Source organism: Seriola aureovittata, chromosome 8 (genome assembly GCF_021018895.1).
Source record: "Seriola aureovittata isolate HTS-2021-v1 ecotype China chromosome 8, ASM2101889v1, whole genome shotgun sequence".
Taxonomy (NCBI): domain Eukaryota; kingdom Metazoa; phylum Chordata; class Actinopteri; order Carangiformes; family Carangidae; genus Seriola; species Seriola aureovittata.
In genome coordinates, this window is record NC_079371.1 from 7,861,774 (window position 1) to 7,881,016 (window position 19,243).

Consider the following 19,243-nt stretch of genomic DNA (forward strand, 5'->3'; position numbering starts at 1 on the left):
CATAATGAAAATAATCATTATTTGCAGCCTTATATAAGTAGATAAATTCCACCATCAAACATATGTGTCTTAGATGAGCATGACACGCATTAGCTTGAAAGACATTGGTAATTATGAATTTACCACATGATGTTGCAGATGTTCTTTGACGGTGTTTATGGGACAGGACTGAGAAGCTGCAGCCGGTCTCTGGCCAACACTCCGAGGCAGAAGGTGGCGTTATCTTTCCTCATACCACCGTTAAAAATGAAGCCAATGAAACCGAACAGACGAATAACGCGGCAGGGTGAGGGAGGGAAGAAGTGGGCAGTCCACATACCAAACTGTCTCTGCTATCTACGGTGCTGAATCCGCCGCAAACTACCTAGCTATGTAGTCCGACCAACCTGTCTCCTGACACCGAGCTGAACTCAAGAGAAGCCGGATATTTGAAGCTTTCTGCCGGTATGGCGTACACTAACTGGGATATTTCGACTTGTGCCTGTTGAAGATTGTGACCCCATCCGACAGTACCAACAACAGCTGGCTAACAAGCTAACAAGCGTTAGCAACCAACTGCTAAACAGCTGTCACACCGGAAAGGCCGTCGCCGTCGCTGCACCGGGTGGGGATTTAACTTTCCCTGCCCATAACGTTTGGACCGAACCGACAGAAAGTCGCTATAGCCACTGATAAACTGCTATTTATTTTATGTCGGTAAGAATGGATACTTCTTTGGGAATATGCAAGGAGGAGTGCTTGGCAATATCCTTTTTGAATTAAGTTATTAGGAGTCTTTTCAGTTTGCTTTAGCCCTTTGGCTAACGTTAGCCCTCAGTTAACGTTAGCAACTCGGCTAACTTGAAATCATTTGATAACAAGATACGTGAAAGTTAGCTGTATTTTAGTATCTAACAATGAAGCTAATGTGACTTTAACAACCTGATTGTTATATAGTTACAGTTACTATTTGATTCAGCTCACTACTAACTACGCCACCATGACCACCAGTGTCTTCTAATTAAACCCACTTGTTATGAACAGTCACGTTAGCCATGATTTAGTTTTAATTTAGCTACAGTAGCTGCCACTGAACTGCTTTCTCTCTTATGTCACATTTGTCACATTAATTTGCCTCCTAATTTTCAATTAGCATGGCTTCTTCTAACAGATATCATCACTTCTGAGTCTCTTCTGACTAACCACACAGATACTAACTCAAAATGATAGTTAATAGCATCTGTATGCGGATAATTAAAATAAACACCTCAGTGCTTGTGATGTGTCCAAGCGCCTTTCTCATTCTCATTCACAATAATTCCTTGATTGTGCTGCTCACACTGTGAGAGGTCAGGAGCTGAGGTCTGGCCAGAAGGAGCCCAGACTACTGTCACTAATTGAGCGCAGTGGAGAGTTTATGTAAGTATCAGAGAACCTGGTGACTGAAAATTAATGTATTTCTGTCAGGCAGTGGGTAAATCCAGTGAGATGTAAATTTTTAAATTTTTTTTCATCTGAAGCATCAGCTTCCTTCAGGTTCTGCTTTATTCTGATGAAATCTAAGTTTTCGACAGCTCTGTGTGTGTTTTGAAGTTAGTTGCTGGCTGTGATAGATCTGAAGTGTCAGCGCAGGCCTCTTTATTTGGGGACTGTTTTATATTTTCAGTAGTCTTCAAATGACATGCACCAAATAGCTGTTCTGGTATTTACTAAGAACTGAAATATTGTGTTCAACATACAAATGAACTTGTGTCATGGTAGTTTCAATAGGGTGTGAACCATGATAAGGGAACACTGAATAATAGACAAGATGATTTAGATTGTACCTTTTGATTATTGTATTTTATGGCTGGTTGTCTAGTCTTATCTAATGAATAGATTTTATAGCAAGTGGCTTTAGATAAGCATTATATTGTTGGAGGCAGTTGTTGTGGCTAAATCAAATATGTAAGGTGTATTAGTAAAATACCAAAAACTGAAACATTTAGTCTTTTTCCAGATGAAAGGGCAAGAATACCTGGCCAAATGCAGCGCCTGTGCACATGAAACAAATGTTGCATCACAGAAATTTGCTGTGTCAGGTGTCCAGTTGCTGAACTGAAAGAAATTTGTTGCTGCAGGAATCATTGAATCTTCATTGACCTCCTCTTCAGAGTCAGTTATGGGATAGTCCTGACCATGGAGCTGTAGTGGTTTAGTTCGGTGTTACATCAACAGGATTTTAACCCAGGCCCTCCAGCTGATGGGGAGGGCTCTCTACACACATCACCCTACTGCCCAATCAGATTTGCTCTCAGCTGGGAGTCATCCGTCAGTCACATGCACAAAACCTGATGCTGTTTTCATGTCAGCTCTAGCATTTTTTCATTTTTGTGAACGAGGATGTTGTGGGTGACAGCAGTGGGTATGTTAAATCATCAGTTTTAGTTCTGTTTGTAACAGGTTGTGGCGTGCACTAAAGCGAGGGAGAAAGCAATTAGTCCCACCAGTAGCCAGCTCACTACCCATTATTCAGAATTCCTCCACTTAGTCCTGGACTGTAATGAGACTCACATGGGCACACAGGCTACGTGCTCAGCTAACTGTGTTAAAACCACACACACTAAACTCAGGAGCAATCCTGACAGGGAAAATAGTCAAGAGTCATGGAACTCAGGTGATATCAGGATTTCAGTTGGTGTGCCACGGATATTATAACATATCTATCATCTTATGAATATTATGTGATATAAGTTGACTGAATTGTGTGGCACAAGACACTTTTGTCTCAGGGTGAACAAAATGATAGAAGAAGCACATTATAATACAAGAGCCCTGTAGTAGATACCAGTGTGAATCTGACAGTGTTTTGTTTTTCCTGAAACTGCCTGAAGTGGTTTTTGAACTCATTTTGCATTTTTGAGCTTGTATATTAGTGTTGTTAATTAAAGATCAGTCAGTGTTGGTGAGGATGTACTTGTACCACCTGTCATCCTTGCCATTGCAGTTTTTCCTGTGTTGGCAGTCATAACAATTTATGATTTTTGAGCAGACTTTGCAGCTAAAGTTATAAACAATAGCCTCAAGAATAAACATCAAGTTGAAGCAACATACCTGAAAGTCTCAGTTAACATGGACACCAATTCTATTTCATTTATTTTATCCACCGTCTTGTGGAAGGGATATCCTCCGTCGTTTGTTGTCATGTAGCTTACAGCATCAGAAGGGCCCTTGCTGATTCTGCGTAACTGTGAGTCCCTCTGACACATTTAGTGCAGCGGAGCTGAATCATTTCCCTCTCAACAGTAATCAGACTTACCGTGCAGTGGACGGGAAATGTGGGCAGTGCCCAGTGTGCTGCTTTGACCCTGGCTGTTAGTCAGCCATTGTTAGAGCGAAATATGACCCTGCCTACATTAACTCACATCACTGATTTGAAGCTAGTTATATCGACTATTTAATGACCCAAAGCTGAGCTCCTCTCAGTTTGCTCCAGGTTCTTACAGTGGACCAAAATTTGACTGAAACAGAACGCCTGCTAGTTCATTTTGTGCCATTGTTTGCTTATTTAACGAAAATAACTGAACTGCTAATTCGACCAAAGGAGACTTTTGCATGTGGGCATGTGCAAGATTTCTGAAAATCTTAAATTCACATTTTAATCACTTGATAATTATGATCTAATCCTAATAGTACTTCCATATTGCATCTCAAATGTTCAGTTTTTCTAATATTTTCACATTGCATGCTGGATGCATGAAACACAGTTTTAATTGCAAGAGAATGGCTGTAATGAGAAAAAAAGAGAAATCACTGCTGCTTCTATGTCTGTCTTTGTGTTTTTAGATGTTTTTCTTAATAGTCTTAAATGATACTAAAACATCACAGAGCTGATGTTAAGTGTTGTTAAGTGAGAGTCTATGCTGTTCTCATCCAGATTGGGTGTTTTGGCCACCCCTGAAGCTGTTGTGTCTCGTCCAGTGGCTCAGCTGTCTATACCCATCAATGGTAATTTTGAAATTGTACGAGGTAAGTGACTTTTCTTTTTTTTTTTTACCTGTTTCGGGTATGCTTAGTATAATCAAATATCCATGATATTTGAAGTTGCCAACAGCTACAGACTATTCTCCATTTCTGTGTTTTGGACTGCACATTCTTTGAGCCCTATGTATAGTAGTGTTACTGTTGACTCAGTGTCATTGCACAATGGTTTAAAAGTGGAAGTCCAGGGGGTATTCCCTTTGCACTTGGAAGACAAAATTTTAAAAATCAGCACATGACAACTAGAGCCTGTGTATGACACCACTGTGGTTTACTACCACAACAGACCTTCACACTGCATAGGCACTTTTTAAGTTCTCGTTCCTCTTTCGTTTCAGAAGCTGAAGAAGCTTTTCTTATTGACTTCGCAGTAGATTGTAAGTATATTTTTCTTCTCTCCATATTAGATAATTCCTCTTTCGACTTGCGTTTTCAAAAAGATTACATTTTGGTCTTTCAAGTAAGCTGGAAAAAATAAAAATGTCCTGCATTGTATCAACAAGAGAGCTAAAACATGGCTATTGCAAGACGGCCCCTATTCAACCGTACTACATTTTTAGAGCATGCCCTCAGCTAAAAGTCTTTATTTGGTAGCAGACATGGGTCCTGAGTTACCAAGGCTCACTGAAAGAATGCTGAATTGGCTCATTGTTAAATCACTTTGCTTTGTATTTGAGACAGTCTGTATTTCTAATGTGCAAAGTCTGAATGTGCCCAAGATGTTTGTGTTTTCTGTACCCCTCTAAAGCCTTTGTTAGGATACGAATTAAAGGCGAAAAAGCCCCAGAGCTGCTGTTGGAACTGCAGGATGATGATCGGACTCAGACTTTCTTCGCTCAGGTGAAGAGTGCTCAGCAGCAAGGTAAGGCTCCACTGTCTTTCAACAGACCAAAGCAATTGGATGATTAATTATTTAATCACTCATCTAACATTTATTTACAGAGAGTAGATAACACCACTCGCTGATTCCCTGTGTATTCCTGCCACATTGGTGGAAGGATTAATTTTTCTGCCATTTTTTTTAAAATCAGGTCCATCTTTAAACATTCCAGCCCACCTCTGTGAATAGAGCCAGAAGGGAGTAAAGCTCGCGTCACTATGCTTTCACTATCCCATACTCATCAGTTGAATGAGCAAACTTGCGTAACAGTTTTTTCCCCACACCAAAATAAATTACTAGATGTGGCAGTGAGTCCAGTGTGCAATGACAACATCCCTGCAAAGTAGTGGGAATCTTGTGAGAGCATTTTGAATTAGTTGATGAAAAGAAACATGATATATTGGGCAAGGGTGGTGTTTGTTTTTTTGTATTATTTATTTATTTTTTTGTATGTGCTGCCTTTTTCTTTTTTTAATGGATATTTGATCTATTTATGTGTTCAATATATTCAAGATATTTGGATTTTGAGGTTAAAAGCAATTGCATAGGAAGATTTGCTTCTGTAGCATGCTGAAATAAAGGATTCATTAGTAGTAGTAGTAGCAGCAGTATCCAAAGACAGACATGTTGGTATGAAAAATCTTTGCTAATTAATGACCTAATTAGCTTAATTAGGAGAAAACTGACTTGTGAACCAGCTTGCTCCATACATTTGCATAGTAATGAGGTACAACAGATTTTTGATAACTTTATTTTCGTATTCCTGATGACAAACTACTAGAACATACTGTACATGCTCTTTTGTCATGGAGATCATAGCAGAACATCACTTGGCCATCCAAGTGCCTCTTGTTTATGTGTATGTAAACTGTGGCTAATAATAATATGTTTTGAATCTGGATCATTGAGGGGTACTGAGTTGTAATTACTTCTATACTGAGAACCTGTTCATCCAGTTTCACTGCAACTACTATAATTTGCTGATTCATTAGTTAATAGTAGTAACATCTTGTAGTAATAGTCGTCTTCAGTTGTATTACCAACCTCTGCTTCCTTAATGACAACATAGCTCTTGTGGGTGTTGGCTCATTTTTATCTGAGCTCATATTTACATTGAGAGAGGTCAGCTGGAACAGGATGTGAATTTACTTAAGTAAAGTCTAAGGTTTCATAATTCATATTAGCTTCATAGTGGCTTTGTTTGTTTTTCTTGAGCAAGCTGTAGCTGTTACACAATTTAAGATAATTCCTGGGATGATGTTCCTACTGTTTGAGTGAAGTTGATTTGAGCCTGGATCATTGTGTGCTTCCCTCTAACAATGTTGTTTAATCTTCTCAGTGGAATCCAAACTCACAAAATCCAAAGCGATGGAGCCCCTTGTTCCAACAACCCCGAGAGGTCCAGTCCCCATCCCACCGCAAAGAGCAAACAAGACTGTTAACTCTGTGGGCTCTGAGGGAGTTAACCCATCCAAATCTGCCAGTGCACTGCCTCCCAAACTCAACAATGTCACATCAACAAATCAGACTAACACAGGTAATATACAGATACTGTGTTTCCAGGAAAATCAATCAGTTAAGAAAAAAAGATGCATAAATGATAACAAAGCCCTCACCATAACAGTTTCAGTTATAATTTCTTCCAAATTAATTTCTGTTGCTGTTAGATTGAATCCTCTGTTTTTGAACTTTCTTTTTACTTGAAGATCCAGTTCAGTCGCTTGCCTCAGACTTTGGCTTTGAAGATAACTTCAACCACACTCTCAAAGTGGAGGAAAAGAAGAACCACCAGAATCGAATAGTTGCCTCTAGGGAGCCTCCTCCTGTTCCCCCTCTACCTCCTCGCAAAGCCTCCTACACTCCATCCACTCCTCTGCCTCCTACACCAGTCTCTAAAGAGAGGGCCAAAGACAACTCCTTAATCACCAACACCAAACCAGAGTAAGTTAACCTGTCAGGACAGCAGAAACACTGGAGTCTGATATTTCATTACAAAGTATATTTATATCAGTTTAAATGGTTTAGATTTCATACAGTGGCTTCAGAAAGTATTCAGACCCCATCAATCTTTATTCCATTGTAGATTTCATTTTAAATGGATACAATTTATTAAAAATCAAACACTGAAATCTTTCATTTACAAAAGTATCCAGACCCATTGCTGTGGCACTCCAGCTTGTGGTCAGGTTTATCCTGCTTTAATTTTCCTTGATGTGTCTAGAACTTGATCTGAAGCTGATCTGATCTGTATCCCAAATTGGAATAAGCCCAAAATGTTGCTGGTGTTAAATTATACCAAATTTCTTCCATTCCAGTCATTTTAAGTCAGGGTTTGACCGTGTGGACAGGCCACCATCTTGGTGTGAGAGCCCCACCACAAACAGCATGAGACAGGCCATGTTCTCCAGCCAGGCTGGACAAAGAGAATACCTCATCAAACACCGCCTGGGGAAGAAGGAAAACGAATATGTCGACATCCAGGACTTTAGGTGAGAGGAGCATATGTTTGATTTTGTATTTATGTGATTATGCAGGGGAACTTGTAATTCAAAAATACTGCAGATTGCTGCTTCTGCCACCACTAACCCTTCACTGTGTGTATTGTCTTTAGGTTTTTCACAGGAACGTGGAATGTGAACGGCCAGCCTCCGGACAGCACCCTTGCGCCGTGGCTCTGCTGTGACACAGAACCTCCTGATCTTTACGCTCTGGGGTCAGTAAGAATGAATTACACCACTTTTCTGACTATGAAGTTGTACAAAGTTGTCTTCTTTTCTTGCTTTAATATCACCATGACTTTGTTTATGACTTTAGTTTTCAAGAATTGGACCTGAGCACTGAAGCTTTCTTCTACATGGACTCGTCCAAGGAGCAGCTGTGGGTGGAAGCTGTGGAGAGAAGTTTGCATCCAAAAGCCAAGTACAAGAGGGTGGGTAGGAGAAATGCCTCCTTAGAATTAAATCAGTACTTTTTAGGACTGTTGGATCTTCGTGTTGATGAAAGCATGATTTGCATGTTAGTAGGACACATGGAATAGGCACTAACTTGTTTTGTTTTTTTTAATTTGTATTTCTACAGGTTCGGATCATACGACTAGTTGGGATGATGCTTGTTGTCTTTGTCAAAAAGAATCTCAAGAATCACATTAAAGAAGTGGCTGCAGAGCACGTGGGGACAGGAATCATGGGGAAAATGGTTTGTACACATGAAATTTAGACCAACTGCTTCAACTAATAAAATAATAAAATAATAAAAGGTTTTTTTTGCAGTATTTACTGTAAACTGCACTTGACGTCTGTTTGATTTATGTAATATTAAACATGTTTATTCCTGCATTAATTTGCCTAAATTAAAACAAGAGGCTGTTTAGATGTCAAACTGACATCCTGTGTTATTTTTCTTTTATTTAAATATCTTTTTTTCTTTGCAGGGGAACAAAGGAGGTGTGGCAGTGAGGTTTGTTTTCCACAACACTAGTTTCTGCATCGTAAACTCACATCTAGCAGCACATGTGGAAGACTTTGAGCGCCGCAACCAGGACTACAAAGACATATGTGCCCGCATGACCTTCCACTTACTGGAGCACCCCCCTCTCAGTATCGTCAAGCATGAGTGAGTTCCTCCGTCATTCACGTTCAGTGAGAACAGCTCTGGATGAATGTGCAAAGTCTGATTTCACACTCATTGGTTGTATTTGTATGGTCAGTCTGAGGTTATATTCACATCTGACTGTAACTGATTTGTTTTATTATTTTATTTTTTACATACAAAGATGATTTTTTTTCATAATTTCCAGTATTTTGCTAAAGTTCTTATTACTTAAAACACTAACTTAGTCAGTGTTACTGTCTTCACTAGCTTTACAAACATACAGACTACAGTTTTTCTTGACTTGATCTTACTGTTTGTGAGGATAATCATATTCACTATAAAGTTGTGCGTGTATTAATTCTCTGTCTCTTTTTGTGTTTCAGTGTTGTAATCTGGCTTGGGGATTTAAATTATCGTCTGTTCATGTACGATGCGTCTGAAGTCAAACAGCTCATTGCTCAGAACGAGCTAAAGAGGCTTCAGGAGGTTGATCAGGTGAGTCTGTGTTTTCTCTACATTTATTTGTTGTTCACTGACAAGCAACAGCTGAAAGAGGAAACAAGAATTTTGACTGTACTTTTAGCTAAATACAGATGTATTGGCCCTTATTACAGCTTGTGTGTCTATAATTGCCTACAGTTTTAAAAGTGTTGAATAATTTACCACATGAGTGAGTTTGACATAAAATAATTGAGTTTTGGACTTTTGTAAGGCTCTTAGGCTGTAACTCTAGTGTAGCTGCACAGTATAGGAAACTATGGTAAAATATGCTTGTTTGTATCAGTCATCTGCACTTGAGTTTGGAAATACTCTGGTGTGAAATGTTACCTAAGTATTGCAAACATCATTGTTACATGTGTTTAGGATTACTGTAATTTGTTATGATTACCTCATTAACTCAGTTTATTGTGACCGTAATTAAGGATTCAGTAATGAAGGATTTAGTTTTTAGTTTTCAGCAACTAATACTTGACAATGTTGCCACTTTTTATGTGTAGCTGAACATTCAGAGGCAGACAAAGAGAGCCTTCACAGACTTCATGGAGGGAGAGATTAACTTCACTCCTACGTACAAGTATGACCCCAAAACAGATCGATGGGACTCGAGGTAAAAACATATCCCTGTATTGTATCTGTTTTTTTAATGATTGAATACACAACTTACTCCAGGATTTGTACTGCTTTTGCCAACTTGTCCTCGCTTTTTCTTCTTTGGAATCCTGATTACATTTTGCGAGTAAGGAAGCCTTTTCTGGCCTTTTCCGGCTTTATCATTACACTAACAGAGTCAGCAGTACTACATGTGAGTCTGATGTCTGACCCATGACTTTGCCAATGAAAATGCAACTGTTTCCTGCAGTGGGAAGTGCCGTGTTCCGGCGTGGTGTGATAGAATTCTTTGGAGGGGCAACAATGTCAAGCAGCAAAAATACCGAAGTCACATGGAGCTGCAAACAAGTGATCACAAGCCCGTTAGCTCCCTTTTCAGTATAGGGGTAAGACTCTATATTGTCAAATAAAACACCTTAAACTGAAACTTTGGTTAAAACATGCAAGGTTACGATATTAATTGTGAGAATATGTAAGAGTTTGATATAATGAATACTTTTTTATTGATTTAAAATCAATAAATGTGTAACAAATGTGTTTGTGTAACAGGTGAAGGTTGTAAATGAGCAGCGACACAAAAAGGTGTTTGAGGAGATTGTTCGAGCGATGGACAGAATGGAGAATGATTTCCTTCCATCTGTATCTCTGAGCAGGAGGGAGGTAAGAATGAAGTCCTCACATACACATGGGCTGATCATAATAAACATCTGTATTATGTTTCCTCATCCTGATATAAAATCAGACACTAATTACTTTTAAAAAATCAAAAACCAAGTAGTCTATGGTAGTCTGTTTTGTAGGATGAAGTTACTGAGAGTCTGTTATTAATGTTTCTTCTTTTTCCTTGTCCTTCAGTTTACATTTGAGAATGTCAAATTCCGGCAGCTTCAGAAGCAGCGCTTCCTGATAACAAATGACGGGCAGGTCCCCTGTCATTTTGCCTTCATCCCCAAACTCAATGACTCACAATATTGCAAGCCTTGGCTGCGTGCCGAGCCTAGTGATGGATTCTTAGAGCCCAGTAAGTCCTTTTATCTTAATTAGTCCCTTGTGTTTTGGCTTGTTACCTCAAATTGTAGATATCTAATTATGTAATATCTTACTTATTGGAAATGCAAATGGGATATTATAAATTTAGTAGTGTCTTAAGGACATCTTTGTACTGTAGCATGTTTACCACTGAATATTGTGAAAAATCAAACTAGAGTGACTTTTCACAATATTCAAAAAAATTAGGTGTTTTCAAATTGTGGAATTCTCATTTGCAGTATTTTTTCAAATTAATTTACAATGCAAAGGAGTAACAAAGACTAACAGCTTGTCTGATTCCTCAGTGTGCTAATTCCCCTCACATTTGTAAAGTTTTTCTACCCTCATTTGTGAATGTATAACAAGACAACTAGTAGGGAAAAGTGGATGATTAGTGCTCCTGACAATAACAGATAAATAAGGCACAGTTCAAAATATGCATGTTTCCTTGCAAGATGATGTTCCTTTAGTTTGCAATAAAGAAACAGTGCAGAGGCAGCTCCTCTGACAATGTTCTCATTATGCTTCTCACAAAGTTTCTCTGTGAACTTTTCTTCCCGAACAGCTGAGACCCTGGAGATCTATCTGGAAGTTTATGTCAGTAAAGACTCAGTCACACTGCTGAACTCTGCAGAGGACGCCATCGAGGACATTCTGGTGCTCCATCTGGACCGTGGCAAAGACTACTTCATTACCATCTCTGGCAAATACCTGCCCAGCTGCTTTGGCACCTCGCTGGAGACTCTGTGCCGCATGAAGAAGCCCATCAGGGAGATCCCCATCACCAAACTCATTGACCTGGTGAGGGAAAGCTAATACAGTGGTCATGAAGCTAAAAATACAGTCAGAACAATTTAAAGTAGTAGGTTTAGTGAACAAAGGCATATTTTCCTCAGATTAGTTGAAACCCTGATTGTGACACCTAAGCTTTCCTATGCACAGAGGCGTTCAGCTCAGATTGTAATCTGATGGCTGTTCCTCACTCTGGCTTCACCACCTGAAACCTGGGCGGGGACACGTGAGGACTTGTTCATTCCCTTAGGGTAAACTCAGTCACAGAGAGCACCTATATTTGGAGAGCATAAAATGTCTGTATATTTCTGGCCATGAGGGGCCAAAGGAACGAGGAAGTGGCAAAAACATAGGAAGGGAGCTCCTAAAGAACAGGCAAAACTGACTCAGGTTAGACCCACTTTAGCCATTAGACTCCTCTGGTCTTAACATGATCACTTCTGTCTGCTTCTGTAGTGCTATTTTTGACTTAATCTGATTTTTCTTTGGAATATAGTGTTACTATCATTCAGCACTCCTTTATTTCTACTAAACTGTCCCATTTTCATTCTAGCCTGGTGTATTTGATCAAATGATTTATGCAAAAACAATCCATAATCTCTCTACTTTCTTGATTGTGTTTATACATAGCACTTCTATCTACTTTCTTCTTTCTTCTTTTGTTTCCCTTCATCGCCTCTCGTTGCCTTGATCATTCCTTTCCAACTCTTCACTGTGGTTGTGGGCTGACTTCTTGCTCAGGGAGAGGACAGCTACATGGAAAAGGTAAAATATTAACACTGATACTGATCAGGTCAGAACAGGGTCAATGTATCTGTAGACTTCTGAGGTCAGGTATTTGCTTTATGACACTTTATTGACGCCCTCAATTGTTCACATCAAAAAAAGAATCTGGTTCAGGTATTTTTAGAATCAGGCATATAACAACAAACAACTTTGACCTTAAAGATTCAAATACTACAGTACAAATTTTCCTTAAGTCATTGGACCATTAACTTGTTATTCTGTTGCCCAACAAGGTGAAATGAAAAATTTCTTTATTTGCTTTCTGAGAGTTAGATGAGAAGTTTGAAACCAATTTCATGTCTGTATGTTAAGTATGGAGTGAGAGCTGGGAGGTGATTCGGCTAACTTGGCATAAAGACTGAAAATCAGAGGGAAACAGCTAGACACGTCTAAAAGTCATACATATACTTACAACACCTCCAAGTGTGGTTCAGCCTAAAAACGGCCCTGTGGTAAAACAGTGAAAGGGGCTGTGTTGCTTCTGGCACCAGTGAGACAAGATATCCAATACAGGAAGTCTGAGTTACAGGAAGTTTGAGTAACAGATCCATGAATGTGAAGGCTTATCAGATACCAAAACCCTGCAGAGTGGGTTATAGTGCTCTGGCACAGGGTTTTATGACTCTGGAAAGTCATGTTGGTGGCAGTTATTTAATCTTTCGTCGTGAGTATCGTGACGCAAACAATACAACAGTGTTCACGTTACAAAGTAATCTAAATATTTGATTGCAGTGCCTTGCTGAATGATGTTACAGTGCAGTCTGTGTAAAGCTGAGCCATACTCAACTTTGATAGAATGTCTGTGGACAAACAGAAATACAAGCACAACAATTTGTGATTTTTCAGTGGAGGTATGTGCTTCAACTATTTCTTTGGTAAGTTTTAGAAGTGTTGGTAGGTGTATTTTTGACTGTAGAGAGAGCCAGGCTATTTTCCCCCTGCTTCAAGTCTTTACGCCAAGCTATGCTAACCACCTCCTGGGTTCAGCTCCATACATGAGGTACAGACACAAAAGTGGTATCAAACCTCTCGTCTAATACTCGCAAAGTCAGAAAGGATGTAAGCATATTACCTAAATGTTGAACTATTCTTTTAAGGTACAGTCCTGTTCAGCTACAATATTGCACACTGAAACTTTACTGCTGTTTACAACTGTTACAATGTAGTTGTACAAGCTAATATGAAAACTGAATCAGTGTATACTCACCCTACATTTCAGAAAGCTGACAAGGCTATCACAGACCAGACCAGACCAGTTTAGTTAATCTGTATGTGTGGATCAGTCAGCCATTAAATCTCCCCTCACCCACTTAGAACAGAGTGCACCAGTCCAGTGAAAGTTAGACACACACACACACACACACTAAATCTCATTTCACAGCAGGTCACCCTCATTGCACAGTTCCTTCATACACATGATTAAAGCTAATGAGAAGTATTAGATTCTGTTCAGCTAAGCTCAGACACTCATTTGAAGCCTGGCGACAAATCTCTTCTTCCATTTGATAACTTGTTACTGAAACAAAATAGCTGCATGAGTGAACACCGAGTCATTCAGAATATATATTTTTCCCCGTTCCTTTACAATGTAGCAGGTTAATAAATTTTATGTAACAGCTTTCTTGGATTTGAACCCCCCCCCCCCCTGGAAGTTTCTTCACACTGTAAATATCCTTAAGGATCACAGGAAAAGCTTTTGTGTGTTAAAACATTTTAAAGAATATCATATTAGTTCTGCATGTTCGCATCATCCCCCATTAAAGGCCTACTCCAGTCTCTGCTGCCTTAATGTGCAGCCTCAATAGCTGTGGTTATTTTTGGATGTCTCTCATGAGTCTCGGGGATCCATTTGCAGAGACAAAAAGAATGTGATATCCAGCTCTTAGTAAAATGGCTCTCCTTCAAGTTTCCAGACCCCTGACTGCTGCTCCTACTCCATCACTAATTGATCAGATGTGTAATGTGCAGTCATCCCACTAGTCACTGTTACACTTGATCAAAGCAGTATGACCCGCATAGTATGGGCAATAATGTCATGTATTCAGATCATTTTTCCGGTATTTTTATTACTGGAAATTACTGGATCTAATGTCTCTGCTACAATTTGTCAATGTAAAACATAGGGATTTTTCTCCTATCAGGAAAAGTCAAAGATGAACTTCCTGATGGTGGATGGTGCGAGTACTGAGGACAAACCTCTAAAGATCCCCAAGGAGGTGTGGATTCTGGTCAACCACCTCTTCACCAAGTCCTGTGATCAGGTGAGAAGCCGCCAACTAATAACACAGTTGTAAAAATGGTAAAACTGCTGAACTGTGAAGGAGAGGGATGTAGTTTTTGGCTGGAATGCAGTGATGTCATGAATTGAAAGTAGTTGTTCACAGCGGTTTTCAACTACGTCCTCAGTTTCACACATTGACCATACACAGCCCACTCATACACTAGGTTTTGACTTAGTCTTCTTTGAGTAATTGTTGTGATGTTAAGTTGACTTTTGTAACTTTTAAGCAAGTGTAGTACCTGTCTGAGCTTTCATGTTTTCTTCAGAGGAGTAATACATGTGAATACCGCCTATTGTGTAATATATTTTTATATTTTCTAGTATTTTTCACACAAGTACTTTTGAGTACATGCTATGATAATATTTTTAAAATGCCTTTTGGTGCTTTTAGAGTCCAAGAGGTTTAGTGGATAGATGCATTTATTGTTCATTCCACTAAATGACAATGGTCTAATTACTGTAATACTTAAAATCCCGCGTAGTCTAGTCTTATATCATAATACCAGCTTTATAATCCATGTACTTATATTGTGCAACATGTTGTATTATGCACCTTATGTTGTAACACTTGAGGTATGTTCAGGCACAAAAGTGAAGGGAGTTTTTGTTTTGTATCATTCATGCAAATTTGACCACTGGATCATTTGTGCAGCCTGTGGTGATTTGCCCCAAACTGCTGATGTACCGGTTTCCCTCCTGACTCTCATTTTACCTCTTGTCTCTGCATGTTCATGAAGAAGATCAATAAAGGCCTGGAATACAAGGCAATTTTTTTTCACCTGAGTTGATAACATTTTCACACTGCCCTGGGCAAATTTGCATTTAATGGCATTGTTCCATTAACTTTTCATGTAATTGCACCGCCTCTAAAACTCGCCTCACTTCGTGTCTGCACACATGTTAGATGGGTTCTTGTGAGAACTATTTTAAATGTTCCACATTTGTCTTTGTATGTCTCTCAGGAGGACCTGTTCCAGACACCAGGGTTACAGGAAGAGCTGCAGAGCATCATCGACTGTCTGGACACCAGCATCCCAGACACCATCCGTATCCTCGTTTATGAAGCCAGTCACTGGCCCACATTTCACCGAGACCCAGTCTGGCAATCACTGCAAATAAAATTACATCATACATTCATCATACTTACTCAGTTAACACATTGACCCTGTTGTGTCTTGGTCATTAGAGTGAGTTGGTATGACCATGTTGGTGATAACAGTAATAATAATAATGGTCAGGTGACACTGTGATGTCCAAATTGAGCGAACAGGGTTATTTTAGATGACTTTGTTAGGCTTTGAAGATGATCAAATGGAAAATTTGTGGTCCAAGGCACACGTCCAGCCCCATGTTTGCTTATTCTTCCCTAACTCATCACGTAGCTGGTTGTAACCACTCTGTAGCTGAGGCTCTGTTGATCTTCTTGGAGGCCTTGCCGGAGCCAGTGGTGTGTTATGAGCTCTACCAAAGGTGCCTAGACTGCGCTCATGACAGCCGCCTCTGCAAACAGGTACAGTGATCACTAGTTGTTTGTGTTTAGACTGCAAAATATGACGTATAGCAACTTTAGGAAATGTGTGAATTGTGTGAATGCATTTTTCTATATGACTAATCTGTCTGCACTTTGATGAATTACAGTTGATCTCCCAGTTGCCCCGGGCTCACCGCAACGTGTTTCGCTACTTAATGGCCTTTCTAAAGGAGCTTCTCAAGCACTCGCACAACAACAACCTAACAGCCAGCCTCATAGGTATGACATAGACAGCTCCTATCTTATGGTTACCATACTTTGCTTAGTAAACAGTTTAGTTAATTAGTTATCAAGTATGTTTAATATTTAAAATATTTAGCCTACAGCCTGACTGTACCAGATTTTTCTTTTAGACTATTCGGATGTGGATGCTGTATTGTTTAAAAATAATCATCATAATAATAATCGATAATAATAATAATAATAAAGGCAGCTTTTTGATACAGATTTCTTTTTTAGAGATGTGTGACCATTAAATTTACGTAGCATGACTTTTTACAGTTGAGAAGTTCTGAAATGATGTCCAGCCGCAACTGTCCTCTTCACCTTAAATACATTCACAGGCAAAAGATAATGGAATTTAATTAACCTGCCTTTAAAGGTCACCACTAAATAGTAGCAGCGTTGTGGAAGATACAGTTGGTATTTTAGAGCATTACTTAATCTTATGTTCTGGCAGTCGGGCATTTTACTCGGCATCTTTATGGTAGCCATCCCACTAAATATCCTACTAATGTGACATGAATGTTTACTGAATGTTGAACTGCTTATATCGACTCTACTGATCAGAGAGCATGTGCTATTGTTTTCAGGTGTTTAGCTTGATAGAAGACAAAGTTAAAAAGTCTTTTTATATTTAGTTAAGCATTTTTCTTCTTGTATTTTAGCTACCCTCTTTGCCAGCCTCCTTATCCGTCCACCTCCCAACCTGGTGGGCAGGCAGACATCGCACGAGCGGCAGAAAGCCATCGACTTCATTCTGGGTTTCCTCATGGCGGGAGACGAGGAGTAAGCGAGGTCAAGGGACCCTCATGGCATCAGTCGGGTTCGGAATTTAATTCCCAATCTGGCCCAATTTTGGCACAAGACCTGGACCTGTAGGACACTGTGTAACATGATCCACTTGGTATTTTGTCATCTTTTGGAGACCAATGCAACTGTTCTGCACCCTACCTGTCACAAATTCCCATGATAGAGGTACCCCAGACTTGAATTAGAACTGTGATGATTTTGCCAAGTGTCATATCTTCATTAATAGTATGACCACTCACTGGATTTGGGAGCACTTGGCAGAGGTTTGGACCGATGCCTACGCACTTTCTGATGACCTAAAGGACCTGTGCCTCGAGACTAGAGTTGTCCTCGTCCTCAGCTGACGCTCCTTATTGTAGGTGCTCATGCCAAAATCACCCCTGAACAGTGAGTGGTATGAATGTGAAAACACTATGTATCCGTAGATACTAAGAAAAAGACTCAGTTACACTAAAGAAAAGGAAACTCCTGATGTTTGATGAAGTAGACTGAATACAAGTATACTATTGAAATCATTAAATAGTTTGAAATGGGTTAATCGTTAAAAACTGTCACTAAGAATGTTTAAGCTTAAGATAAATCATGACAATCATTCATTTTGCAGCATTTTAGTTGAGGGGGACAACGTTAAGATATCTGAAAGAATTATTTCTTATGTTCATTGTACTTTAACTGTTATTTATATATTTTTTTTCTTTCAAGTTTGCACCACCTGAACAGTTTTTGTTTCTTATTACCGTACGGTTTATTTTCATTGCATTGTTTTAAAAACGTTTTCATTGGAAATATTCATCAGTTGTTTTTATCATCCTGTTATAGAAAACTCTTTGTCGTGAGTGTGTGCTGTGTTTTTGTGTAACTTCAGCCGTGAGCCTTACATCTCGTTTTGCTAGTTCCTCTTGAGTTACAAAACAAGTCTGTTAACACACTAACTTCCTGGTCAACCAGAATCGAGTGAAGAGTCACCCTCTGTGGTTCTCGATGTCTTAAATGGTGTAAATACTGCAGTGATCGTTACATGGGTATTTGACTGTTGGTATGGTGGTGCAAATCTGTGATGGTGTCTACAGTCTGTCATGTTTGTCATGAAAGTGGTAATGTTAATGTCTGTGTTTGTTTACATGTCTTTTTCCTCACTTCTGCCTCATCTGAAAGCTCATTATTCATCGTTTTACGCCTGTGTGATGCCAAGACACAGCCGTTGTGTTCCTTATAGTAAATCCAGATGAGTAATACTTATTTTAAGTGATGCAGCATTTTCTGGGTGCAAGATTTAGTGGCTCATTACTCTGCAGGATACAGCCTGTCTTTGTGCAACTTTCTCATTTGTGCCACAGAGGTTTTATTTTTTTCCCCTAGTCACTGTTGCAAAACCTGTCATGGTTATTGAAATAAGGAACTTCTGTGCTGTGTAGAATGAACAGTATTTCCTATTTAACAGTTTTTCCCAGTAGATGTCAGCATTAGCTTTCACAGTTGACAAGAATATTCACATTTATGAAAGTGATTTACTTTGCTCAGTATTTCCTGCAGTGTAGTAATGCCGGAAAACCCCATAGATTTTCTCCTCAGATGCTCCAGGAACTTCAAAATATTTTATCGTTGGACACGATGTGAGCATATGACATAATGTGACAACACTGACAATCATGGCACTAAAAAGGATAAGCCTGTTGGCCTGAGTTGCTCCTTTCTTGCATAGTTTATTCTGCCTTATTGCCATCGGAGCACTAGATTCTTCTGTTGGCCTTAACTGAAATGAGCTTTGCCAAAATGTGGCTTGGGCCTGAAGGAATAGTTCCTGGTGATTCAGATGTGGGAGAACCATTATACAATAGCATTTAGTTATTCACTTTTGTCTGTAGAAATATTACCCTCATCATGTCAAACAGAAAAATCAGTATAATCAATAACCTCTGATTTTAAGTGTTGTCTTATGCCACCGTACCAACTGATGTATTTGTGTGGATTCATTGTGCTTTTTGTCTTCAGTTTCTGTTCATAAAAATTAAGGTACATTTAAAGGTACGCAAGGAAACACTTGCTCCTGTTTTCAACTTTGCAGATTTTTTGGTACTTTTAATTTATTTAACAGAAATAAAACTATGTATAAAGTTCTTTTGTGTTTCTGTTCAACATAAATTTGTGGGAATCTTGTTTACCTCTTAATTTTAAGAACAACAACAACAACAACAACAACAACAACTGTACA

At 39.2% G+C, this 19,243-nt stretch overlaps 1 protein-coding gene across 6 annotated transcripts; it reads left to right on the forward strand.

Moving 5' to 3' along the window:
• Nucleotides 1-184: 184 nt before the first annotated feature.
• Nucleotides 185-19,148, forward strand: ocrl (OCRL inositol polyphosphate-5-phosphatase). 6 transcript variants are annotated; one of them, XM_056382837.1, is made up of 24 exons: nt 185-744; nt 1,319-1,398; nt 3,896-3,987; nt 4,338-4,376; nt 4,748-4,861; nt 6,219-6,416; nt 6,586-6,820; nt 7,228-7,368; nt 7,491-7,592; nt 7,694-7,808; nt 7,958-8,074; nt 8,310-8,491; nt 8,854-8,965; nt 9,469-9,578; nt 9,831-9,966; nt 10,130-10,240; nt 10,436-10,601; nt 11,175-11,410; nt 12,143-12,166; nt 14,329-14,448; nt 15,431-15,515; nt 15,851-15,978; nt 16,107-16,218; nt 16,887-19,148. In XM_056382837.1, the coding sequence occupies exons 1-24, from the start codon at nt 691-693 to the stop codon at nt 17,009-17,011; spliced, it is 2,934 nt and encodes a 977-aa protein (XP_056238812.1). In that variant the 5' UTR covers nt 185-690; the 3' UTR covers nt 17,012-19,148. The 6 variants fall into 6 exon arrangements, with proteins under 6 accessions (XP_056238812.1, XP_056238810.1, XP_056238809.1 ...); XM_056382835.1 differs by having other exon boundaries at nt 186-744; nt 4,341-4,376; nt 7,195-7,368; XM_056382834.1 differs by having other exon boundaries at nt 187-744; nt 7,195-7,368.
• Nucleotides 19,149-19,243: the final 95 nt, after the last annotated feature.